The sequence below is a fragment of the Schistocerca serialis genome, chromosome 1, assembly GCF_023864345.2.
Source record: "Schistocerca serialis cubense isolate TAMUIC-IGC-003099 chromosome 1, iqSchSeri2.2, whole genome shotgun sequence".
Classification (NCBI taxonomy): Eukaryota; Metazoa; Arthropoda; class Insecta; order Orthoptera; family Acrididae; genus Schistocerca; species Schistocerca serialis.
This window is the reverse complement of record NC_064638.1, coordinates 248,868,055-248,895,436: the sequence shown is the minus strand read 5'-3', so window position 1 is coordinate 248,895,436 and position 27,382 is coordinate 248,868,055. Positions and strand designations below refer to the sequence as shown.

The window sequence follows — 27,382 nt, the reverse complement described above, 5'->3', positions numbered from 1 at the left end:
GAGCTGAGGTACAGGATGCCAGTGTTACGTACGTCACTTTTTTTGCTTTCGCTAGTACTACCTACATGCACAAGATACGAGCCAATTGCAGAGGAAACAGTAACTGGAATGACTCACTATCAGACAAAGGTATAACTCATAACATGTGCACAAATGATTTAAAATTACTACAAGCGATAAAAAGCGTACACAATGTCTGTCTCTTAATAACACGTTCATTTATTTCTATTTACGACTACGGCGCTCCGCCACAGAAGATAACCGATTTATTACCTACGGCTTGAAAATAAATTGATATCTGTGACTAAAATATGAAGTCACTGGTCAAAGCCGATGAGTTGTATCCCAGTCTTCAGTGACCTGCGAGTTCCATGTAATTATTTCATTACATTCTTGCGAAGTGCTTCGCATTCACCGTTTCCAATACTGTTATCATTAATTCTATTATTCATGAGTGTTTTTCTTATCCTACAGCACTGCACTTGACTGCTAAACTCTGCATTCAAATTGTTCTCTATTGACTTTGATCCGTGGCAGGACTGGCGCCAGTAGTATCTCTGACACGAGTACGATCGATTTCCTAGTGCAGAGGTTTGTCTTGGGGCTTGGGTCGGCTCGAGATATAAGAGAGTGTCGACCGCTAGTAAAGGGGGAGGATACAGTCTTTGGGCTTGGGCCGGCTCGAGATATAAGAGAATGTCGACCGCTAGTAAAGGGGGAGGACACAACGCTTGAGAACGGAACGCGGCGGTGCGCGAGTCGGCGATTGGTTGGCGGACAGAAGCGAAGAAGGCGTGCACGAGGCCGGGCGGCGATTGTCACGTGGTTGTACTAGAGTCGGCGGGAGTTAGCCGGCGCTGTGCATTCTCCGGCAACCTCGTGAGCTCTGGATGTGCCCGCTTCCTTGGAGGGACACGCTGTTATGGTCTTGCCAAGTGTTGGTCTGGCATCTTCGCAAAATCGCCCCAGCATCGAGACTCCCAGTTAAGTAGTCTGACTACTAAGAGCGCTTAGTTAACTGTGATTGTGATCGCTCTTGGTAAAGTAAGACGTTGCCGGACGCGTGATGTTATGTGTGTCCGATTTCATTTGATGCCTCTTACTAAGCGTCTGCTCTGCTTCCGCATAATATTGATGTATTTGCAGAATCTTAGTTTATTAGCTATCATTAGCAAGTGTTTAATTTGCTTACGATATCGGTTAATCCATGTCAATATGTCCTCTGCGGGCAATCTGAGTTTTTATTTCTAAAGGTCACCGTGTTGAGCTTTGCAGATCCACTTAAGGTGGCCAATATGTGTGTCATTAAGTTCTAGTGAGTGTTAGTTCTCGTGAGGCAGTTCATTTCCCACGCTAAGCGTTTGTTTATCAGGTACTGTTTCGTTTAAAGAAAGCACTTGCGAGTGAAATTAGTTGTTGTTTAGCCTTGATTTTATAATGTTAATTCACTGGTCAATCTTGAATGCTGAAGTTAAGAAAAGATTTTTTGGCCTCCTGTCGTCGGATGTGGTCTTTGTTTCAGTGAGCTGAGGCAGCGGGCAACCGAAGCGCAGAGTTTCCCTTTAGATTACAAGTTTGCCTTACGGGCTGTGGACTTCGCCTGAGCTCGGGTGTTCCTCTTCGGTAACGTTTGCTTGGTTCACATTTTGGTGGTCTACTCGATGTGGGGTTGGAAACGGAGCCACGTCTTGGTTCGAAGTTAAGCGTTACTTCCCTCAGTCGGTTCCACCGTTCGGCCTTACAGGCTTGAACCTTGCTTCTGTTATTACACATTCATCACCGCACAAGGTTGTAACTTTCTATGCCCTAAAGGTCCATCTTACAAGTCAATGGGCTGTTATTCTAAGTGTAATGTAAGGTTTTAATTGAAAAGGTCTTAAATAATGTTTCTTAACTAGAGTTGTTTCTAAAAGCTATGGTTAAATTCAGCCTTAGTGACTTCTCTCAATTCTGGCGAAAAATCGTGGGCCACATGTAATGTTAATTGAAAAGGTCTTAAATAATGCGTCTTAACCAGAGTTGTTTGTTAAAGTTATGGTTAAATTCAGCCTCAGTGGCTACTGTGAATCTTGGTGGGTTCAAATGGTTCAAATGGCTCTGAGCACTATGGGACCTAACTTCTGAGATCATCAGTCCCCCAGAACTCAGAACTACTTAAACCTAACTAACCTAAGGACATCACACACATCCATAGCCGAGAAAGGATTCGAACCTGCGACCGTAGCGGTCGCGCGGTTCCAGACTGTAGCGCCCAGATCCACTCGGCCACTCCGGCCGGCCAATTTTGGTGGGAAATCGCGGGCTACATGTAATGTTAATTGAATGTGTCTTAAGTAATGTGTCTTAACTAGAGTTGTTTGTTAAAGTTAGTTATTAACTTGCTTATGATTTATATAATGAATGTCTCTTAAATAACCTTACTCGAGTGGTACCTGAGATTGTTTTGGGTAGTCAATAAAACCATTGGAATTGAAATGTTCACTTTATTGGGTCAGCCCTTTCACCCCCTTTAGATTTAAAAGTTGAAACAGCTGTTAAGTGAAGGAGTACTAGACTTACAGATTTTGTATTTGGACTGCGTCATGGTTAGTTATACCAACCAACTAATTTTTCTAATTGTGATTAACCTGTGAACTGTGCAAATGCGTAATAAGAGGAATTTTGGGTAACATGTACATCCAAGTTTTCTTTCTTGAAAACTTTTGATAATCTCAAGTTGGCCGTTATTCCTGTCCCCTTGTGTGGTGTACTGCTTAGAACACATATACAAGTGACCTGTCAACGAACAGAGCAGTTTATTAATACAAATAGTACGCACTTAACTTTTTCTCCTGGTTGCTGTGGCTGTGAGAGCACGCGTGGAGATTCAAATACAACCAAAGTCACTGAGCTGCAGACAGTACAAGTCTGCAGTAACGGAACACGAACTGTTCACTGCAATCGTGACAAATACGTGTTCGTTGGTGGCTCTCAATGCTGTGTCCACGTAAGCGGGAACGAGGCTTGATCTGAGCAACATATGGCGATACGGTCCTCTGTAGGCTGATGTGGAACTACGCGTCTGTACTGGTGACGAACCTGCTGGCACTCTCGTCGACCCAGACTGCGCTCGTTCCGTTTTTCTTGTGCAGCGGTATTTGAACAGCGTGGCGTAGCGGTGGCACCTCGGAACTGCAGCAAGCGTGTCTTACTCCTTCTTCATCACTGGTGCCTGGAGATACTGCGTAATCACACAGCATCTCTGCAGTACTCGATTACGGGCGACACCGCATCCTCTATCTACAGTGCAAATGAAAACCGAAAATAATAAAAAAATAATAAAATGTTATTTGGAACAAATACTTCTGAGTTGTTGATTGCCTCATCTTTCTTGGTTAAGTCTTTCGGTTTGTATTTGAAGCTTAGTGAATTTGTCGAACTGTATTGGCATTTTCTGGATTGCCACTCAAGTGGATATTCACTGGTTAAGAGTATGCTAACTGGTTTTCTTCTCAATAGTTTAAATACATTGCCGGAAAAAATTAGTACACCCATTTAGAGATTTACAATTTACTCAAGTTTCATTGTTACAACAGTGCATATGGTGTCCATGAAATGATTATGTTTACAGATCAATAGCACAATCAATCTGAGGTACCATGTATCGACCCATCAAAAATGGTTCAAATGGCTCTCAGCACTATGGGACTCAACTGCTGAGAGGTCATTAGTCCCCTAGAACTTAGAACTAGTTAAACCTAACTAACCTAAGGACATCACACACATCCATGCCCGAGGCAGGATTCGAACCTGCGACCGTAGCGGTCTCGCGGTTCCAGACTGCAGCGCCAGAGCCGCGCTGCCACTTTGGCCGGCTGTATCGACCCATGCTGAATCCCATATTAGTACGTGGCGGTACATCTACATCTACATCCATACGCCGCAAGCCACCTGACGGTGTGTGGCGGAGGGTACTTTGAGTACCTCTATAGGTTCTCCATTCTATTCCAGTCTCGTATTGTTCGTGGAAAGAAAGATTGTCGGTATGCCTCTGTGTGGGCTCTAATCTCTCTGATTTTATCCTCATGGTCTCTTCGCGAGATATACGTAGGAGGGAGCAATATACTGCTTGACTCCTCGGTGAAGGTATGTTCTCGAAACTTCAACAGAAGCCTGTACCGAGCTACTGAGCATCTCTCCTGCACAGTCTTCCACTGGAGTTTATCTATCATCTCCGTAACGCTTTCGCTATTACTAAATGATCCTGTAAGGAAGCGCGCTGCTCTCCGTTGGATCTTCTCTATCTCTTCTATCGACCCTATCTGGTACGGATCCCACACTGGTGAGCAATATTCAAGCAGTGGGCGAACAAGTGTACTGTAACCTACTTCCTTTGTTTTCCGATTGCATTTCCTTAGGATTCTTCCACTGAATCTCAGTCTGGCATCCGCTTTAACGACGATCAACTTTATATGATCATTCCATTTTAAATCACTCCTAATGCCTACTACCAGGTAATTCACGGAATTAACTGCTTCCAGTTGCTGACCTGCTATATTGTAGCTAAATGATAAAGGATCTTTCTTTCTATGTATTCGCAGCACATTACACTTGTCTACATTGAGATTAAATTGCCATTCCCTGCACCATGCGTCAATTCCTTGCAGATCCTCCTGCATTTAAGTACAATTTTACTATTTTCCAAATGCAGGCGTTGACTCTGGCATCATATCGATCGTACAGATGGCTAATACCGTCCTGGGACACGTTATACCACACCTGCTTGACCTGTTCACTGTCGAGCGGTTCTAGGCTCTTCAGTTCTGAACCGCGCTGCTGCTACGGTCGCAGGTTCGAATCCTGCCTCGGGCATGGATGTGTCCTTATGTTATTTAGGCTTAAGTAGTTCTAAGTCTAGGGGACTGATGACCTCAGATGTTATGTCCCATGGCACTTAGAGCCATTTGAACCATTTGAATCTGTTCACGCAGTCCTGTAAGAGTTGTTTGTTGACGAGTCGCACGAGTCACTTCTCGTCGCAACACATTCCACAGATGTTCGTTTGGAGACACGTCTTGCAGAGCACGTTAAGTTTCACGGGCAGTGTTTGAGCGATCATTATCCAGCTGTAACAAATCAACACCCTCCTGTTGCAATAACGGGAAAAGGGCGAGTCTAACAATCTTTTTCTCATACCAAGCCATGGTTAGCATCCCCTCTAAAACTCCGTAGGTGAACGAGAGTTTAGCTTATCGCATTCCAGACCATAAGCCCCGGGGTGGGGCCATTGTGTGTCTTGGACGAATACACTCCGCGAGACAGCGTTCTACAGGTCGACATAGCACCCACAAGCGGCCATCGCTTGCGTGCAGGTCATCGCTGAGTAGACGACGGCGCACCATTCCATCTTCCAAATGACCCTATGGCGGCACCAGTCGAGCTGCTGTGGTGTGAGTGGAAGATGGGCTGGAGGTGTGTGTGCCCTTAGTTCCGCCGCTAATAACTGGTCTGCAAAAGTTCGTGTTGACACTTCTGGGTTCAGAAGCCCTCTTACGCGGTCTGTGGTAGCTGTACTATCTGCCACTGCTGCCTTTACAATACGGCGGTCTTGGTGGGCGTCAGTGCTGCGTGGACGTCCAGAGCCTCGTCTATGTGTGTTTTGATTGTTCACGTGATCGTTGCACAACTGACGCACTATGTCCAGCGTGTGTGGCAATTCTCAGAAAGGACCATCCCGCGACTCGGAAGGCCACAATTTGGCTCCCTTCTAACTCGCTCAGATGGCTGCCGGAAGCACGAGTGTCTCCGTTGCTTGGTTGTCTGCTTGTTTCACACTTTGGACCACACTGTGCGCCTTCTCTGTTAAAGGGTAGACACAAATGACGCTCTGGTAGCTACGCCAATTCGCTATCTGTTGCCGGACGATCCTCAAAACATTATCAGTACAAAACAATGGTTCAAATGGCTGTAAGTACTAGGGACTTAACATCTGAGGTCATCAGTCCCCTAGACTTAGAACTACTTAAATCTAACTAAGCTAACGACATTACACACATCCATGCCCGAGGCGCGATTCGAACCTGCGACCGTAGCAGCAGCGCGGTTGCGTACTGAATCGTCTAGAACCGCTCGGCCACAGCACATTATCAGTACATCTGCTATCCCACCGGTGGTATACACCGTTATCGGATCAAAATCGACGACATCTTTCCAGGTGTATTAATTTTTTTCCGGCAGTGTAATTATCATTAGAGCTACCGACCTGTACTTGAAGGTTTTACTGGTTGTCTTATATATGGCATATGTATTTATTACCACTTACAGGATCGTGTTATAATAAGGTTTATTTGTTTAAATTTGTTAATATTCTCTGGCCCCAGTAAATTACCACTGCCCCCAACCCGCTATCTGTCTTCTAGCACCCACTATCACTACGGTCTTTTCACCTTTATATCATACTAATTAACTGTATCAACGTATGTGTTATGATCTCATTATTACAAACATCACGATATCAAAGTACTGCACCTTGCTGATCTCATGTGAATACATACAAAAAAGCTTTGTGTTCTGCCTTACGGCAGGTCTTGTCATGGGCGAAGCCTCGTCAGAGAGGTCCACCGCATGAGAGTCTAGAGAAGAGATTCCAGTAGTGGTTTCCCGTTGCCTTCCACTCGTGATGATGAAATGATAATGAGGACAACACAACACCCAGTCCCAGAGCGGAGAAAATCTCCGACCCAGCCGGGAATCGAACCTGGGCCCCTTGGCGTGACAGACCGCCGCGCTGTCCACTCAGCTATCGGGGCGGACTGAATACCTACAGAAGAAATAAATGTAATTCCTCTGAATCTTGAATGTAAGGGTTTAGAAATAATTCTATCATGTTAGGTGTTGTAAATGTAGCAGTTCGGACACCACATCCCAGTTAGTTATGCCCTTTTTGATACCATTTGAATGTTCAATTTTCATTAAAATAATTAGAATTTCCTTTGCACCAATTGTAATAAGCAGTTGGGTTCATTACAAGCTGAGTGACTCATGTAGGTCCAGGCAGAGCCGTTAGTTTTTATCGAGCAGTGGTTCGGAGCTCAGTCGGTATCTTGGATGATAAATGAAAAGTGAAGTTGGCTGTTTTACAGATAACTGTACGAAAACTACAAAAGATAAGATTTGGCAAGTGTGACAGTTGTTCGTAGAAAAGACGTCGTCGCCCATGACACAAATGAGTGGCGGGCTCATTCATGTTTTTTGTAAGCACCCAGGCAACCTGTCTATGTGTTATTGTAGTCTCCTTTTATTATTGTCTCTACAGAAAATTTTAGAAAAGTCATCAAATTTACGGTATCTTATAAGTTGCGTGATTGTGCGAGAAAACGGTATTTTGTTTGGCAGAGAGTGAGTGCAGAATTAAGCAACATAATAGTTTACCTCCTGTTAATCGACGTTTAACCACATTAATTTCTGATTATGTTAATAAGGACGCTGATAAGTTCGCAGTTGAGTGCCCATAAACCGCACACACGCACACACTCACACACACACACACACACACACACACACACACACACACACACACACAAACATAAACACACAGTTTTCTCAAGTAAAAAAGTTGCTATTACGTTAACAGAAGTGATGAAAGAGGCCTTTATTAATATTTTGTACAGATAACAGACAGAACTTCAGGTAACTTGAAACATGTTTGTACAATCAATAATCGAGTGAAATTAGATGAACGCCATAAAGATAGTTCTTTGACAAAAGTCGTGGCTTGAGCTGCAATCCTGTTCGAGAATCACATTTCACTTGTCTGTCACATTCACAGAGGAGTCTTAGTGACCTAGTGCGGCGCCGGTGCAACGGAGCAGTGACGCAACAACAACAAACAACAACAACAACGAATGCCTTCACAAAATGTTTTCTGTACATACTGCTGGACAGCATCAATTTTTTTTTGGAACGGCTTCATGGAACCACAAATAGGTGTTGTAATGAATATTTGTTCACAGCTACCAGTTCCGATCAAGCTACCATCTTCAAGTCACGAATTAGCATTACGCCAAACTTAAAGTAGGTTTGTTGGTATTAAATGTATGGTTGTTTATAGTTCTGCCTGAGACATGTGCATGCGACATACTGCAAGTAAAATAGTTGTCTATTTGACGCCACGGAACCTTCTTTAAGCTTTTTGTAGTGATAATCCTTGGTTGGAAGCTTGACTGGAACAAGGTGTCTATGAACAAATATAGGGGATGTCTATAAATCACCTTTACAAATTTAGACTTCAACAACTTTAAAACTATAACAGATAAGAACAACTGGTTTTCAACATGTGACAAGATACTTATTAAGTTACTTTATATTCCAAGTGTTGCAGATCTGACGAAAAATATGTATTCCATAATCTACTTTTCCACCGTGAATTACTTGAGTTATAGAGACAGGTAGCGCTCTCCATAAAGAGGGAGCGGGTGGTCCACGTGTTTCAGGCGCCATCGTGGACAAGTCATGGAAGGCATTTCCGAGGAGTCCAACGCAATCAACTCGTACGGTGGCCAGAGATTTGGAAACATCAGAATCAACAGTGCTCAAAGTCTTGCATAGTGATTACGTCTTTTTACTAAAAAGGTGCAACTGCCTCAAGCACTAAAGCCGACGGAAGAACCTCATCAGAAACAATGACTTCCTGGAAAATACATGTTTTCTTGTGTTAGGGACTGAACACCCATTAAGTCAAGATCGCACATGAAATATTCTTTATTTGGATGGATTATTAGTTTCGACTAACAATCTAGCCATCTTCAGATCATAAAACAGTCTTGATTATAGTTGGTGCCATTACAGCTTCACATACGTTAAAATCTTTTTTGAAATGACAACATCCGTACATGACATAATTAAAAACAGCTGTTCATCGTTCGTGGCTAGTGTAATTGAACGACGCTTATAAAGCGAAGGCGTTACGCCGTTACCTCTTAGTAACTGACACAATGATGATTTCGTCAGTTGTAACTGCATAACACGTTTTTTATGTCCATTGTTCAATTATGCTGGCCACGACCGATGAAAAGCTGTTTTTAATTATGTTATGTACAGATGATGTCATTTTAAGAAGGATTTCAACGACTTGTGAAGCCGTAATCGCATCAGCACTAATCAGTAGTGTTTTCTGATATATAAGTGTTAGCTGGAACAGGTAATCCTTCCAAATAAGGAAGATTTGAGTTCGTGTGTTTTCAATACCCAATATAAAAATAAATTTACAACAGATCGCGTATCACTTGGTTGACAATGTCAACAAACTTGAAAGAGTTTTTTTTTCTTATGATGCGTCAACGTTTCGTGTATGTGGCAAACTGAATGTTCATATATAGGGTATCGGTGCGTCCTGTTAGGCGTGAAATGGAAAAACACTCCCGAAGTCTGGGAGTGGTGTCGATTTCTGCGCAACTGCATCACTGGTCCATTCTTTTACAGCGAATCTGCTATCGACAGTGGCTTTTACGTGGGAAGTTAACAAGAGTTTTCTGCCCTGAAATTGGAATATATGCAACCCGATGTCATATTCCAGCTGGATGGGACACCATCTCAATGATCTCCAAATGTCCGCCAATTTCTGGATGAAAAATATCCGGATAGATGGATTGGATGCGATAGTCCGATTCTGTGGGCACCACAGTGACCCAACTGTACAATTGTAAAGATAACTGATGGCATCCTCAAATTTAAAGTAGGATTTTGTGGTTCCACGCCGCCTTGTTCCTTGAAGAAGGCTTCCTGTTCGGTGGATCAGCCCACGGCCTTCGTGTCGGCCGCGCACCTCGCCACGTAGTCGGCACTCTCCACGGCCACGCCCGGCGCAACGGCTGTGGTCTGCTGGAGGTCGCAGTGCGGGGGGCAGCGAGACCCGGCCGCAGCTGGAGAGGCGGGACCCGCCCCCGCGCCCGCCCCCAGCGCCGCGCCCGCCGCCCCCGCCGGCAGCCGCCGTCAGGAGACGCGGCCCGGCGCGCTCGCGCGGCCTGAGGAGTAGCGGCCCAGCTGCGTCTCTTGCGTCCGCCGCCGCCAAGGCAGCGCGGCGCTGCCTGCAGCACGTTGTCATCCGCCCTCCTCATCTGCGTTCGCACACAACAAATACTCTGGTTTCTATAAAGCAAACAACATAAAAACACCTGCTCAAACGTAGCCACAGCAGTAGCAGAAGTAGGTATGTAAAGGGTGACTATTGAACTACACTACTGGCCATTAAAATAGCTACATCAAGAAGAAATGCAGATGATAAACGGGTATTCATTGGACAAATATATTATACCAGAACTGATATGTGATTACATTTTCACGCAATTTAGGTGCATAGATCCTGAGAAATCAGTACGCAGAACAACCACCTCTGGCCGTAATAACGGCCTTGATACGCCTGGGCATTGAGTCAGACAGAGCTTGGATGGCGTGTACAGGTACAGGTGCCCATGCAGCTTCAACACGATACTACAGTTCATCAAGAGTAGTGACTGGCGTATTGCGACGAGCCAGTTGCTCGCCCACCATTGACGAGACGTTTTCAGTTGGTGAGAGCCCTGGAGAATGTGCTGGCCAGGTCAGCAGTCGAACATTTTCTCTAAACAGAAAGGCCCGTACAGGACCTGCAACATGCGGTCGTGCGTTATCCTGCTGAAATGTAGGGTTTCGCAGGGATAGAATGAGGGGTAGAGCCACTGCTCGTAACACCTCTGAAATGTAATGTCCACTGTTCAAAGTACCGTCAATGCAAACAAGAGGTGACCGAGAAGTGTAACCAATGGAACCCCATACCATCACGCCGGGTGATACGTCAGTATGGCGATGACGAATACACACTTCCAATGTGCGTTCACCGCGATGTCGCCAGACACGGGTGCGACCATCGTGATGCTGTAAACAGAACATGGATTCATCCGAAAAAATGACGTTTTGCCGTTCGTGCACCCAGGTTCGTCGTTGAGTAACCATCGCAGGCGCTCCTGTCTGTGATGCAGCGTCAAGGGTAATCGCAGCCATGGTCTCGAGCTGCTGCAAACGTCGTCGAACTGTTCGTGCAGATGGTTGTTGTCTTGAAAACGTCCCCATCTGTTGACTCAGGGATCGAGACGTGGGTGTACGATCCGTTACAGCCATGCGGATAAGATGCCTGTCATCTCAACTGCTAGTGATACGAGGCCGTTGGGAACCAGCACGGCGTTCCATATTACCCTCTTGAACCCACCGATTCCATATTCTGCTAATAAACATTGGATCTCGACCAACGCGAACAGCAATGACGCGATACGATAAACCGCAATCGCGATAGGCTACAATCCGACCTTTATCAAAGTCGTAAAGGTGATGGTACACATTTCTCCTCCTTAACAAATTTCTCTACTTCAGAAACGCTTTCCTTGCCTTTGCCAGTCTACATTTTATATCCTCTCTACTTCAACCATCGTCAGTTATTTTGCTCCCCAAATAGCAAAATTCCTTTACTGCTGTAAGTGTCTCATTTCCTAACCTAATTCCCTCAGCATCACCCGACTTAATTCGACTACGTTCCATTATCCTCGTTTAGCTTTTGTTGATGTTCATCTTATAGCCTCCTTTCAAGACACTATCCATTCCGTTCAACTGCTCTTCCAAGTCCTTTGCTGTCTCTGACAGAATTACAATGTCATCGCGAACCTCAAAGTTTTTGTTCCTTCTCCATGGATTTTGATACCTACTCCGAATTTTTCTTTTGTTTCCTTCACTGCTTGCTCAATCTACAGATTGAATAACATCGGGGAGAGGCTGCAACCCTGTCTCACTCCCTTCCCAACAACTGCTTCCCTTTCATGTCCCTCGACTCTTATAACTGCCATCTGGTTTCTGTAAAAATTGTAATTAGCCTTTCGCTCCCTGTATTTTACCCCTGCCACCTTCAGAATTTGAAAGAGAGTATTCCAGTCAACATTGTCAAAAGCTTTCTCTATGTCTACAAATGCTAGAAACGTAGGTTTGCCTTTCCTTAATCTAGCTTCTAAGATAAGTCGTAGGGTCAGTATTCCCTCACGTGTTCCAACATTTCTACGGAATCCAAACTGATCTTCCCCTAGGTCGGCTTCTACTAGTTTTTCCATTCGCCTGTAAAGAATCCGAGTTAGTATTTTGCAGCCGTGACTTATTAAACTGATAGTTCGGTAATTTTCACATCTGTCAACACCTGCTTTCTTTGGGATTGGAATTATTATATTCTTCTTGAAGTCTGAGGGTATTTCGCCTGTTTCATACATCTTGCTCACCAGATGGTACAGTTTCGTCAGGGCTGGCTCTCCCAAGACTGTCAGTAGTTCTAATGGAATGTTGTCTACTCCCGGGGCCTTGTTTCGACTCACGTCTTTCAGTGATCCGTCAAACTCTTCACGCAGTATTATAGCTCCCATTTCATCTTCATCTACATCCTCTTCCGTTTCCATAATATTGTCCGCAAGTACATCTCCCTTGTATACACCCTCTATATACTCCTTCCACCTTTATGCTTTCCCTTCTTTGCTTAGAACTGGGTTTCCATGTGAGCTTTGATATTCACACAAGTGGTTCTCTTTTCTCTGAAGGTCTCTTTAATTTTCCCGTAGACAGTACCTATCTTACCCCTAGTGAGATAAGCCTCTACATCCTTACATTTGTCCTCTAGCCATGCCTGCTTAGCCATTTTGCGCTTCCTGTCGATCTCATTTTTGACACGTTTGTATTCCTTTTTGCCTGATTCATTTACTGCATTTTTATATTTTCTTCTTTCATCAATTAAATTCAATATTTCTTCTGTCACCCAAGGATTACTACTCGCCCTCGTCTTTTTACCTACTTGATCCTCTGCTGCCTTCACTTCTTCATCCCTCAAAGCTACCCATCCTTCTTCTACTGTATTTCTTTCCCCCATTCCTGTCAATTGTTCCATTATGCTCTCCCTGAAACGCTGTACAACCTTTGGTTTAGTCAGTTTATCCAGGTCCCATCTCCTTAAATTCCCACCTTTTTGCAGTTTCTTCAGTTTTAATCTACAGGTCATAACCAGTAGATTGTGGTCAGAATCCACATCTGCCCCTGGAAATGTCTTACAATTTGAAACCTGGTTCCTAAATCTGTGTCTTACCATTATGTAATCTATTTGATACCTTTTAGTATCTCCGGGATTCTTCCATGAATATAACCTTTTATGATTCTTGAACCAAGTGTTAGCTATGATTAAGTTGTGCTCTGTGCAAAATTATGCCAGGCGGCTTCCTCTTTCATTTCTTACCACCAATCCATATTCACCCACTACGTTTCCTTCTCTCTCTTTTCCTGCTGCTGAATTCCAGTCACCCATGACTATTAAATTTTCGTCTCCTTTCACAATCTGAATAATTTCTTTTATTTCATCGTAAATTTCTTCAATTTCTTCATCATCTGCAGAGGTAGTTGGCATAGAAACTTGTACTACTGTAGTAGGCGTGGGCTTCGTATCTATCTTGGCCACAATAATGCGTTCACTATGCTGTTTGTAGTATTTTACCCACATTCCTATTTTCCTATTCGTTATTAAACCTACTCCTACATTACCCCTATTCGATTTTGTGTTTATAACCCTGTAGTCACTTGACCAGAAGTCTTGTTCCTCCTTCCACCGAACTTCACTAATTTCCACTATATCTAACTTTACCCTATCCATTTCCCTTTTCAAATTTTCTAACCTACCTGCCCGATTAAGGGATCTGACATTCCACGCTCCGATCCGTAGAACGCCAGTTTTCTTTCTCCTGATAACGACATCCTCTTGAGTAGTCCCCGCCCGTAGATCCGAATGGGGGACTATTTTACCTCCGGAATATTTTACCCAAGAGGACGCCAATCTGTAGTTAATCATATAAATGTTTCGGGACAATAATTTCTGATAAAGGAGGAAGCAACGAGGAAATAAAACACAGAATAGGAAAGGCGGCAATGTAGCAGTTACACTCCATTATTTGGAATAAAACTTCATCAGTAAATTTCAAAAGGGAAGTATACAAAACTAAAACTGCCCACCATGAGACTTACTGTCGCATGGCGGCCGTACAGGCAGTTGGCATGGCAAGGAAAGTATCCTGAAGCACCAAAGAAAATGATATAGGCATGGGTTTTCAAATATAGAGATATGTAAACAGGCAGAACACGGCGCTGCGGTCGGCAACGCCTATATAAGACAACAAGTGTCTGGCGCAATTGTTAGATCGGTTACTGCTGCTACAATGGCAGGTTATCAAGATTTAAGTGAGTTTGAACGTGGTGTTACAGTCGGCGCACGAGCGATGGGACACAGCACCTCCGAGGTAGCGATGAAGTGGTGATTTTCCCGTACGATGATTTCGCTAGTGTACCGTGAATACCAGGAATCAGGTAGAACATAAAATCTCCGACATCGTTGCTGCCGGAAAAAGATCATGCAAGAAGAGGACAAACGACGACTGAAGAGAATCGTTCAACGTGACAGAAGTGCAACCCTTCCGTAAATTGCTGCAGATTTCAAAGATGGGCCATCAACAAGTGTCAGCGTGCGAACCATTCAACGAAACATCATCGATATGGGGTTTCGGAACCGAAGGTCCACTCGTGTACTCTTGATGGCTGCACGACACAAAGCTTTACGCCTCGCCTGGGCCCAGCAACACCGACGTTAGACTGTTGATGACTGGAAACATGTTGCCTGGTCAGACGAGTCTCGTTTCAAACTGTCTCAAGCGAATGGACGTAAAGTGCTGTTGAGACACCCTCATGGATCCATGGATCCTGCATGTCAGCAGAGGACTGTTCAAGCAGGTGAAGCCTCTGTAATGGTGTGAGGCGTGCGCAGTTGGAGTGATGTGGGACCCCTGGTAAGTCTAGATGCGACTCTGACAGGTGACACGTACGTAAGCATCCTGTCTGATCACCTGCCTCCATTCATGTCCATCGTGCATCCCGAAGGACTTTGGCGGTTCGAGCGGGACAATGCGACAAACAACACGTTCAGAATTGTTACAGATTGCCCCCAGTAACACCCTTCTGAGTTTAAACACTTCCACTGGCCAGCAAACTCCCCAGACATGAACATTATTGAGCATATCTGGGATGCCTTGCAATGTGATGTTCAGAGGAGATCTCCGCTCTGTCGTACTCTAATGGGTATATGGACAGCCCCGCAGGATTCATGGTGTCAGTTCCCTCTAGCACTACTTCAGATAGCAGTCGAGTCAATGCCACGTCGTGTTGGTGGCAGTTCTGCGTGCTTGCGGGAGCTCTACAGGATTTTAGGCAGGAGTACCAGTTTCTTTGGCTCTTCAGTGTATAAATACATACCTATTTTGTTATTTTAATCCCTCGCTTTATTTGCAAATGGTGGAATGACACATTTCTACTGCATACATGGAACGCTCAATATCAGAACTCGTGGTGCTGTGAGAATGGCTGATACGCTAACGAAACGCAACGAGTGAAAGGTAACAAAACGCTGCTGCCAGCAGCGGTCAGCCGCCCGTGCACAGATGTCCGCGCGGTTGTCGCTGCCGCTGGTGTATGGGTCGCCGTGTGTGTAACTGTCCCAGCTATTTGCACTACGGAACGCTGACCGCTGTCGCCACGCTATTCAGCAGCGCAACGTGCGTGGGTAAGAGGCCTTAGTGTCGTTTGCCGTGTGTGTTGAGTGTTATTTTTGTCTCGTCATTATATGCATCTTAATTAGTTAGGTTACTTGTGTTACAGTTGTCCTGTGTTAATGTAGTCGGTTACATGTTTCACATGGCACCTGGTACAATAACCGGCCACCAACTATCCGAATTAAGAGATTGACCGGTTTCTATTCTAATTTTTCTATGTATTTTGGAGATATGATCTATGTTTTCTAGGTGTCTTTCTTTAAGTCTTGTTTCCGTTATCGATAATAGTGTCAGAATTGCCTGTTTCACACCTTTCATTTTCTAAAGTCAAGCTCATCTTCTAACAGATTTTCATTTTCGTTTTTTCTATACATTATTCTGGTCAGCAACCTGGGTGCATGAACTGTGAAGATGACAGTGCGATAGTTGTTGGGCTTTTTTACCCTCCCTGTCTCCGTGAATTTAGGGATGATACTCCTCAGAAATCCGATTGGACGTCTCCAGTCTCACAGCTACACACATTGGCCTGAATAATACTTTGGTTTCTTGTTTCCTCAATGAATTCCCCACAAAAATCGTGTTTGATCGCAAATCTTTCAAGGTTCTGTCAGATTCTGAATCTCACACTGGATCGCCAGTGATTTCAAATAGAGGACTATTATACCGTCTAAAATTACTGACGACTTCATTGCACTTTCTGCCACTAATCTCCTCTCTCTCCTCTGCATTTAACAGTGGAATTTCCTTTAGTCTTAACGTTAGTGTCTTTCTATTTAAATTCTTTGACACGTATTTTGGTTTTCTATATTCTGAAACTAATCTGCAATTAATATCGTGTCTGTTTCTTCACGTATCTTCTGAAGCCAGTTCGATGTGACGTCCTTACATTTCCTACTGATTTCATTCGTAAGCTACTTGTCTGACTGTATCTCTTCTTTTCCCTCAACTTTTAGTAATAGCTCAACAGTGTACTGTAACTGTTGATTAGCTGTGCGATTCACATGTGTTGTTTACGCCGTTATGAAATGTTTACCAAAAATGGTGGTTATGTATTGCGATATCCAGCTCTTAGCAGACAATGAAAATTAAAATCAAATTTGTTTAAACGTCGACCGAATGTTATCGATTGTAAGGAACAATGTATAAACTCTGTGGAGCGTGAAGTTATTCTCACATGGAGAAATTACTGAATTTTTTACAGCTAGAAGTATATTTTAACTACGGCTTAAGTTTGCGTAGTAAAAAAGAAAGTTAATGTTCTGAGATGACAGCAAAGTTTCACAGGATCATCTTGTGGTGAAAGATGAGAAAACATAATTTTTTTTGAAACTTACTGGAGTATGTAAGAATCTATATCCAAATGCGTAGACAGTAAGCTTCAATGAAGACTGAGTGCTGGTTCGAGTCTGCACATGGTCCTGTTCCAACGAATTAGATCCATTTTCAACGGAACTGGCTTTAAATAGCAAAGCTTTTTGTCAATCGGAAGACAGCACTCAGTATTCACTGGAGGGCGCTACACTGCATCTACCTACGTGGTATACGGCTTATCTAGCGTAAATCTTGAATATTCAGTAACAAGAGCTTAAGTTACAGATAACTACAGAATTTAAAAACAAGGACGGCGCTGAGCAGTAGAGATCCTTCGAGGTCCACAGTTTTTTGCCTTCACGAATCTATGGTGACTGTGATATAAATTTACTATAAAAATGGGGTAGTCAAACTCAAGAGTTAAGGTAACTCTTTTGGTCAGGTAAATAGTAATCACATTCATACTTATACGCTGTTAAATGACATTTACAATTTGAGTTAAACGAAATCAGCCATTTCATGTTTTTTTTCAAAAACATTTAAATTACACATTCGTGCAAATGATTTTTCGTTAAACAACAAAAAGCATTGCTACGATTATTTTTAGTGGGTGACAGAAAACAAAGCAAGCATCGTTTCTTACATACACTAATGTGTCTTACTATGCTATTTCATCGACGAAGTGTATGATTTCCACTGTATGTTAGCAGAAGATGACAAACGTTTTTGTACTACAAGATACAGTTAATACATGACATGGATATCACTGTAATGTTTGGCTGACTTTGATATCGCTTTTAGAGACGAGTTTTTTTTGTGGGAATAACATTGCTTATTTTGGTAACCCTCCTTGATAAGTACATTTTTAGCTATAAGTTAGATCAGCAGTAGTGTCTGTGTGTGTTCTGTTCAAATGGTTGAAATGGCTCTGAGCACTATGGGACTTAACATCTGTGGTCATCAGTCCCCTAGAACTTAGTACTACTTAAACCTAAGGTTCAAATGGCTCTGAGCACTATGGGACTTAACATCTATGCTCATCAGTCCCCTAGAACTTAGAACTACTTAAACCTAACTAACCTAAGGACATCACACAACACCCAGCCATCACGAGGCAGAGAAAAATCCCTGACCCCGCCGGGAATCGAACCCGGGAACCCGGGCGTGGGAAGCGAGAACGCTACCGCACGACCACGTAAATCTAAGGACATCACACACATCCATGCCCGAGGCAGGATTCGAACCTGCGACCGTAGCAGTCCCGCGGTTCCGGACTGAGCGCCTAGAACCGCTACACCACCGCGGCCGGCGTGTGTTCTGTTACAGAAAAAAAATTGTCTGTATGTTGGTTTCTTTACTGCGTAGTACAAGGATCGAATTATACTTGTCGAGTAGTCTATCATTTACTGAAGTAATGCAAATAAGCATGCCTTGTGTGTTTTGATAAAGAACCATTTCGCCAGGACACCTCCTTCTGTTCCGCGGACATATTTCTATACAAAAACTAACAGCCAGGAACCAGCCTTGTTTTTAAGTATATTTTCATGAGTAGGCTCAAAAAGTAGTGTCTTCATTAATGTTATCACTAATCATGCATACATATTCTGTAATTCGTTCAAATGATTTATCGAACATATAACTAGCTAACTAACAAACTAAACATGCTGCAGAAAAAACATATCTCTCCGATACTTTGGATCATGCGCAAGATGACGGCTCTGAGGCTATGTTGTGACTTGTTTAGTTTTAATGGCCTGTAAATTACTGGGAAGTGATTGAGTGTTTCATTATAAGGGCGAGTATACAGGGTGTTACAAAAAGGTACGGCCAAACTTTCAGGAAACATTCCTCATACACAAATAAAGAAAAGATGTTATGTGGACATGTGTCCGGAAACGCTTAATTTCCACGTTAGTGCTCATTTAGTTTCGTCGGTATGTACTGTACTTCCTCGATTCACGCCAGTTGGTCCAATTGAAGGAAGGTAATGTTGACTTCGGTGCTTGTGTTGACATGCGACTCATTGCTCTACAGTACTAGCATGAAGCACATCAGTACGTAGCATCAACAGGTTAGTGTTCATCACGAACGTGGGTTTGCAGTCAGTGCAATGTTTACAAAAGCGGAGTTGGCAGATGCCCATTTGATGTATGGATTAGCACGGGGCAATAGCCGTGGCGCGGTACGTTTGTATCGAGACAGATGTCCAGAACGAAGGTGTCCCGACAGGAAGACGTTCGAAGCAATTGATCGGCGTCTTAGGGAGCACGTAACAATTCAGCCTATGACTCGCGACTGGGGAAGATCTAGAGCAACGAGGACGCCTGCAATGGACGAGGCAATTCTTCGTGCAGTTGACGATAACCCTAATGTCAGCGTCAGAGAAGTTGCTGCTGTACAAGGTAACGTTGACCCCGTCACTGTATGGAGAGTGCTACGGGAGAACCAGTTGTTTCCGTACCATGTACAGCGTATGCATGCACTATCAGCAGCTGATTGGCCTCCACGGGTACACTTCTGCGAATGGTTCATCCAACAATGTTCTCTTTACGGATGAGGCTTCATTCCAACGTGATCAAATTGTAAATTTTCACAATCAACATGTGTGGGCTGACGAGAATCCGCACGCAATTATGTCATCACGTCATCAACACAGATTTTCTGTGAACGTTTGGGCAGGCATTGTTGGTGATGACTTGATTGGGCCCCATGTTCTTCCACCTACGCTCAATGGAGCACGTTATCATGATTTCATACGGGATACTCTATCTGTGCTGCTAGAACATGTGCCTTTACAAATACGACACAACATGTGGTTCATGCACGATGGAGCTCCTGCACATTTCAGTCGAAGTGTTCGTACGCTTCTCAACAACAGATTCGGTGACCGATGGATTGGTAGAGGCGGACCAATTCCATGGCCTCCACGCTCTCCTGCCTTAACCCTCTCAACTTTCATTTATGGGGGCATTTGAAAGGTCTTGTCTACGTAACCCCGGTACCAAATGTAGAAACCCTTCGTGCTCGTTTTGTGGACGGCTGTGATACAATACGCCATTCTCCAGAGCCGCATCAGCGCATCAGGGATTCCACGCAATTGTGCAATCACGTCATCAACACAGATTTTCTGTGAACGTTTGGGCAGGCATTGTTGGTGATGACTTGATTGGGCCCCATGTTCTTCCACCTACGCTCAATGGAACACGTTATCATGATTTCATACGGGATACTCTATCTGTGCTGCTAGAACATGTAAGCGTTTCCGGAGGAGATTTTGAACATTTCCTGTAACAAAGTTTTTGAAGTCACGCTGGTACGTTCTGTTGCTGTGTGTTTCCATTCCATGAGTAAAGTGATTTGAAGAGAAGTAATAAAATGAGCTCTAACATGGAAAGTAAGCGTTTCCGGACACATGTCCACATAACATATTTTCTATCTTTGTGTGTGAGGAATGTTTCCTGAAAGTTTGGCCGTACCTTTTTGTAACACCCTGTATTACTAGGCTCTGACTGGAAGGGAGGGTGGGGGCTTGTAATAGGAGGGGGAGAAGGAGATGAGGGGCATGATGGCGTAATTGAAAGAAGGCACGTGCTTTCGAAAGTGATGAAGATGATGTCATAGGGAAGGAGTATGTGGTTTCTTATGTCATGCTTTCGCCCCTGGCATGTTGCCAGTAGGCACTAACACCTGCTCTTTTCAAGGTCATTTAAGTGCAAAGTGGGCTGATGTTTCCATAGATATACTACTCTCAGTAATTCAGTATCCTACTTCTTCGTAAGCTGATTTCTCCTGGTAACATTCTTCAGCTTACTCTTCATCATCACTAAATCTATTCCTGAGTACGCCGCACAATCCGGTACCTGACTGTGGAGTCTCTATCGCACCTTGATGAACTCCAGCCGGCAGCTTCCCGTGTCTCCACACCTTCTTATAGCATACCTCCTCCCGTTATGACACCTGAACAATGCATTGCCTGAAATTAAGTTTATTTTTCTCAGTTAATTTTTCTCCCCTCTCATCCTGCTACTAAGTACCTATTCTCCTGTAACTTTGTCTTCTGTTCCTTCTCCTACTGATCATTATGTAGTCTCTCTGGTTTTCTTAGCGCGATTTGTTAATAGTGTGCTTCCGGATGTTCTACCGAGTTCTAATGTCCATTTTATGTGTAATATTTCGTGTCATCACTTCTGTCTCTATGCTGAATTTTTGGAACACAACCTACGACCAGCTTAGAGACAGAAGTGATGACACTTTCTGCAGGACCAGACCATCATTTTACAGGACAATGCTCAAGCATGTACAGTGCAAGCTGTTACTGATTTGACTGATGGGGCTGTTAAGTGCTATACCACCTAGTGCACTCCCCTGACTTAAGCCCTCGCGAGTTCAACTCGATTTCTAAACTGAAGGAAACACTTCACGGCATTCGCTTCAGAACCTACAAACTCGTCGGGCAATAGACCGCGCCGCTCGAACTGTCAACACAACTGGCACTGCTAACAGTATCCTACGACTTCCACATCGCTGGCAACGGGTTACACGCAATGCTGGTGACTACTATGAAGATCAGTAAAACTTTGAAACACTTATCTATTTTGTATGAGCTGTAAATAAATAGTTGCCACTGTTAAAGTTCCAACCTTCGTAATAAAGATACGGTTTCTGAGTTTGGCGTAAATTGAGGCACGCAAAAAGGTTTTTTTTTCTTCTCTGAGTCGTAAACTTAGTGGCTTATGCGAGACCAGAACGAATAATTGTGTTTGTTTCAAGACAATAAAAGATCCTTTTTCACTAGCATAACATTATGAAAGCAATTTTTCGAAACTGTGCATTTCAGACATACAACGTGTCTAAGAAATGAAAATGAACTAACTGGTCTGGCTAATTATGAAATGAAGACTTGTGCATGTCATTTTCATTCAAATAAAAAAAAACTGTACAGTATCATGCTGGTGCAAGCTGATACGATCTTTAAAGCTAGCTTCTTTTGCTATGAAGGAAACAGTCTGCTACCTAAATTGGAGGCTAAGAGACCCTATGGAATATGAAATAAATATGTTCTGTATAGAAACATAAGGTCTCCAGAAATGAGATACCGTCCCAGAGCAGAAAAAAGTCACCAATAATTCGAGACTGTCGAATAAATAAACATTTCACTTCAGTATTTGTTACGTTAATTTGCAAACTATTGTGAAGATGTTACTCAGCAGGGGGCACGTTTACGCTGTTTTTAAAGTGGCAGGGACGAACGGTGAGAATCGCCGTCTGTCGTCCACTGACTGTCAACCAACACGCAAAAGCTACGGTGCCAAAAGTTTACACTTGTAATTTCAATAATTTCTTAATATATTGGTCCATGAAGAGGTGACATAAGAGATTTAATTACCCTAGTTAAAGAACGTCACTGTCTGCCCATTTACAGCGAGAGTCGTAAACATTGTTATATTTGCATTCCTGCCCGCTGAAAATTTTCTTAACTTTGAAATGAACCCCCTCCAAATGAACGCAACATAAAGTTACGGGATTTCCTTCCGAGCAGCATCTCAGATTCTTTTAATGATCCCCGCACGTCTCTAGAAGCTGTAAAGCAACTACACTCAGGTCACCCATTCATATTGCGAATTCAGATGAGATATTTTCTAGTCAAAATTACTCTGACCGTAATGTTACTTTCAGGGTGGATGGGAACGTATTGAGTACTTTCAGTTTCAACCAAGATGTTAGACAAGAATGCTCCATGTAGGATTTCACTCCAATGACTTTAGATCACACTCATAAGTATGAAATAAGACCTACTTAGCAAAAACAGAAAATCTTTTCGCGGTGGAAGGCGGACAGAAATGTTTGCAATTGCGTTTATTTATGATGGGATTTCTACGACAATTTCCTTACAACAAAGGAAAACATAGTGAAAACTGATCGGAATCAGGGATATAAACTATTTTTATTTTGTTTCTGGTACAGTGTATACGGCTAGTGTGTTATGTTGATCTATATGTTTATGTGTAACAGACGCACCCGACATGTGTTGCAGTGTTTCTGTGACTTTCCAGTGCATTATAATCAAATGCTTGGATAGTTCTCTTTAAATATTTTTCTGATAACCTTGTCTGACTACTGTATTCTATTACTCGTTTCTAGTGACAATTGCAATTGTTAGTGAAAAATTTGCAGGGGCAACAGTTTTATTTGAGAGATAATATACTCGTTTTTGAGGATGCTATCTAACATATCAACGATATCCACTAACACTTCAAAAGATACTCGAACAAGCATTAGATCTTTAGATGTTTCCTGGATGTGTCTTCCCATGAAGAAAATAGAAATATTTCCAATCGACAAGGTTTTCCCGAGGATTATCTTTGTTATATCGCAGATGTCATCGTCATCATCCTAGGATCCGATCTCTGTCATCCATTCACCCCTTACGAGGTCTACATGTCTCTGTTTCCAGCCGGCCGTTATTTCAGTATTTTTTTTTTTTTTTTTTTTTTTTTTTTTTTTTTTTTTTTTTTTTTTTTGGCAGTCTCTGTGTAGTCATTCTGTCAACATGGTCCTTGTATTTCATTTTCGTCTTTTCTATCTTGTAATTAACTGAAAACGTTTTTAAAGCCGACCTTATTGTTTCATTTCTTATTTTTTCCCATTTTACAGCCCCTTACGTATCTCAAGAACTTTTTCAGCTGCTTGTACAAGTGAATTTTATTGTTATTGTATATGGTTACGAATGTTAAACACGTGTAGGTGCAGCCATAGCTTAATAGAAATTTAGTTGTGTTTCCTTTATTGTTTTCCTTCTAAAACTACTTCCAATTTTACCGCAGATAAGTTGAAATTTATCAATGTCTTTGTCATAATTCAAACTAATACCGCATCTTAGACAACTGGAGTCGGAAACTTGTTCTAAAATTTTCTTGCGTACTATTATTTTCGAACTGGCTGAATTCTTTCCCTTGAAAACCATTATAATTGTTTTATTTGCATGTATAGTTAAACTGTAGTATGTTGCGCTTTGGCTCAATCTTTTTACTGCCTTTTATAAATTATCTCCTGCTTCCTGTATAATTATCTGCTCATTAGCACATAATCCCCCCATGAACCATGGCCCTTGCCGTTGGTGGGGAGGCTTGCGTGCCTCAGCGATACAGATAGCCGTACCGTAGGTGCAACCACAACGGAGGGGTATCTGTTGAGAGGCCAGACAAACGTGTGGTTCCTGAAGAGGGGAAGCAGCCTTTTCAGTAGTTGCAAGGGCAACAGTCTGGATGATTGACTGATCTGGCCTTGTAACAATAACCAAAACGGCCTTGCTGTGCTGGTACTGCGAACGGCTGAAAGCAAGGGGAAACTACAGCCGTAATTTTTCCCGAGGGCATGCAGCTTTACTGTATGATTACATGATGATGGCGTCCTCTTGGGTAAAATATTCCGGAGGTAAAATAGTCCCCCATTCGGATCTCCGGGCGGGGACTACTCAAGAGGATGTCGTTATCAGGAGAAAGAAAACTGGCGTTCTACGGATCGGAGCGTGGAATGTCAGATCCCTTAATCGGGCAGGTAGGTTAGAAAATTTAAAAAGGGAAATGGATAGGTTGAAGTTAGATATAGTGGGAATTAGTGAAGTTCGGTGGCAGGAGGAACAAGACTTCTGGTCAGGTGACTACAGGGTTATAAACACAAAATCAAATAGGGGTAATGCAGGAGTAGGTTTAATAATGAATAGGAAAATAGGAATGCGGGTAAGCTACTACAAACAGCATAGTGAACGCATTATTGTGGCCAAGATAGATACGAAGCCCACACCTACTACAGTAGTACAAGTTTATATGCCAACTAGCTCTGCAGATGACGAAGAAATTGAAGAAATGTATGATGAAATAAAAGAAATTATTCAGATTGTGAAGGGAGACGAAAATTTAATAGTCATGGGTGACTGGAATTCGAGTGTAGGAAAAGGGAGAGAAGGAAACATAGTAGGTGAATATGGATTGGGGGACAGAAATGAAAGAGGAAGCCGCCTGGTAGAATTTTGCACAGAGCACAACATAATCATAACTAACACTTGGTTTAAGAATCATGATAGAAGGTTGTATACATGGAAGAAGCCTGGAGATACTAAAAGGTATCAGATAGATTATATAATGGTAAGACAGAGATTTAGGAACCAGGTTTTAAATTGTAAGACATTTCCAGGGGCAGATGTGACATTTCCAGGGGCAGATGTGGACTCTGACCACAATCTATTGGTTATGACCTGTAGATTAAAACTGAAGAAACTGCAAAAAGGTGGGAATTTAAGGAGATGGGACCTGGATAAACTAAAAGAACCAGAGGTTGTACAGAGATTCAGGGAGAGCATAAGGGAGCAATTGACAGGAATGGGGGAAATAAATACAGTAGAAGAAGAATGGGTAGCTTTGAGGGATGAAGTAGTGAAGGCAGCAGAGGATCAAGTAGGTAAAAAGACGAGGGCTAGTAGAAATCCTTGGGTAACAGAAGAAATATTGAATTTAATTGATGAAAGGAGAAAATATAAAAATGCAGTAAGTGAAACAGGCAAAAAGGAATACAAACGTCTCAAAAATGAGATCGACAGGAAGTGCAAAATGGCTAAGCAGGGATGGCTTGAGGACAAATGTAAGGATGTAGAGGCTTATCTCACTAAGGGTAAGATAGATACCGCCTACAGGAAAATTAAAGAAACCTTTGGAGATAAGAGAACGACTTGTATGAATATCAAGAGCTCAGATGGAAACCCAGTTCTAAGCAAAGAAGGGAAAGCAGAAAGGTGGAAGGAGTATATAGAGGGTCTATACAAGGGCGATGTACTTGAGGATAATATTATGGAAATGGAAGAGGATGTAGATGAAGATGAAATGGGAGATAAGATACTGCATGAAGAGTTTGACAGAGCACTGAGAGACCTGAGTCGAAACAAGGCCCCCGGAGTAGACAATATTCCATTGGAACTACTTACGGCCGTGGGAGAGCCAGTCCTGACAAAACTCTACCATCTGGTGAGCAGGATGTATGAAACAGGCGAAATACCCTCAGACTTCAAGAAGAATATAATAATTCCAATCCCAAAGAAAGCAGGTGTTGACAGATGTGAAAATTACCGAACTATCAGCTTAATAAGTCACAGCTGCAAAATACTAACACGAATTCTTTACAGACGAATGGAAAAACTAGTAGAAGCCAACCTCGGGGAAGATCAGTTTGGATTCCGTAGAAACACTGGAACACGTGAGGCAATACTGAGCTTACGACTTATCTTAGAAGCTAGATTAAGGAAAGGCAAACCTACGTTTCTAGCATTTGTAGACTTAGAGAAAGCTTTTGACAATGTTGACTGGAATACTCTCTTTCAAATTCTAAAGGTGGCAGGGGTAAAATACAGGGAGCGAAAGGCTATTTACAATTTGTACAGAAACCAGATGGCAGTTATAAGAGTCGAGGGGCATGAAAGGGAAGCAGTGGTTGGGAAGGGAGTAAGACAGGGTTGTAGCCTCTCCCCGATGTTGTTCAATCTGTATATTGAGCAAGCAGTAAAGGAAACAAAAGAAAAATTCGGAGTAGGTATTAAAATTCATGGAGAAGAAATAAAAACTTTGAGGTTCGCCGATGACATTGTAATTCTGTCAGAGACAGCAAAGGACTTGGAAGAGCAGTTGAATGGAATGGACAGTGTCTTGAAAGGAGGATATAAGATGAACATCAACAAAAGCAAAACAAGGATAATGGAATGTAGTCTAATTAAGTCGGGTGATGCTGAGGGAATTAGATTAGGAAATGAGGCACTTAAAGTAGTAAAGGAGTTTTGCTATTTGGGGAGCAAAATAACTGATGATGGTCGAAGTAGAGAGGATATAAAATGTAGGCTGGCAATGGCAAGGAAAGCGTTTCTGAAGAAGAGAAATTTGTTAACATCCAGTATTGATTTAAGTGTCAGGAAGTCATTTCTGAAAGTATTCGTATGGAGTGTAGCCATGTATGGAAGTGAAACATGGACGATAAATAGTTTGGACAAGAAGAGAATAGAAGCTTTTGAAATGTGGTGCTACAGAAGAATGCTGAAGATTAGATGGGTAGATCACATAACTAATGAGGAAGTATTGAATAGGATTGGGGAGAAGAGAAGTTTGTGGCACAACTTGACCAGAAGAAGGGATCGGTTGGTAGGACATGTTCTGAGGCATCAAGGGATCACCAATTTAGTATTGGAGGGCAGCGTGGAGGGTAAAAATCGTAGAGGGAGACCAAGAGATGAATACACTAAGCAGATTCAGAAGGATGTAGGTTGCAGTAGGTACTGGGAGATGAAAAAGCTTGCACAGGATAGAGTAGCATGGAGAGCTGCATCAAACCAGTCTCAGGACTGAAGACCACAACAACAACAATAGCACATAATAGATCATTTAATGGTCTGCTAGGTCCTATTTTAATTTATA

At 42.8% G+C, this 27,382-nt stretch overlaps 1 protein-coding gene across 1 annotated transcript in view; it reads right to left on the bottom strand.

Annotated features, from left to right (window-relative positions):
- Nucleotides 1-10,036: 10,036 nt before the first annotated feature.
- The window catches only part of LOC126457240 (tachykinin-like peptides receptor 86C), a 1,093,631-nt gene continuing 1,076,285 nt past the window's right edge, over nt 10,037-27,382 (bottom strand). Inside the window, exon 9 of the mRNA XM_050093388.1 lies at nt 10,037-10,094. Within this exon, the coding sequence (XP_049949345.1) occupies nt 10,078-10,094 (17 nt within the window). The 3' untranslated portion in view covers nt 10,037-10,077. The remainder of the gene's footprint in view (nt 10,095-27,382) is intronic.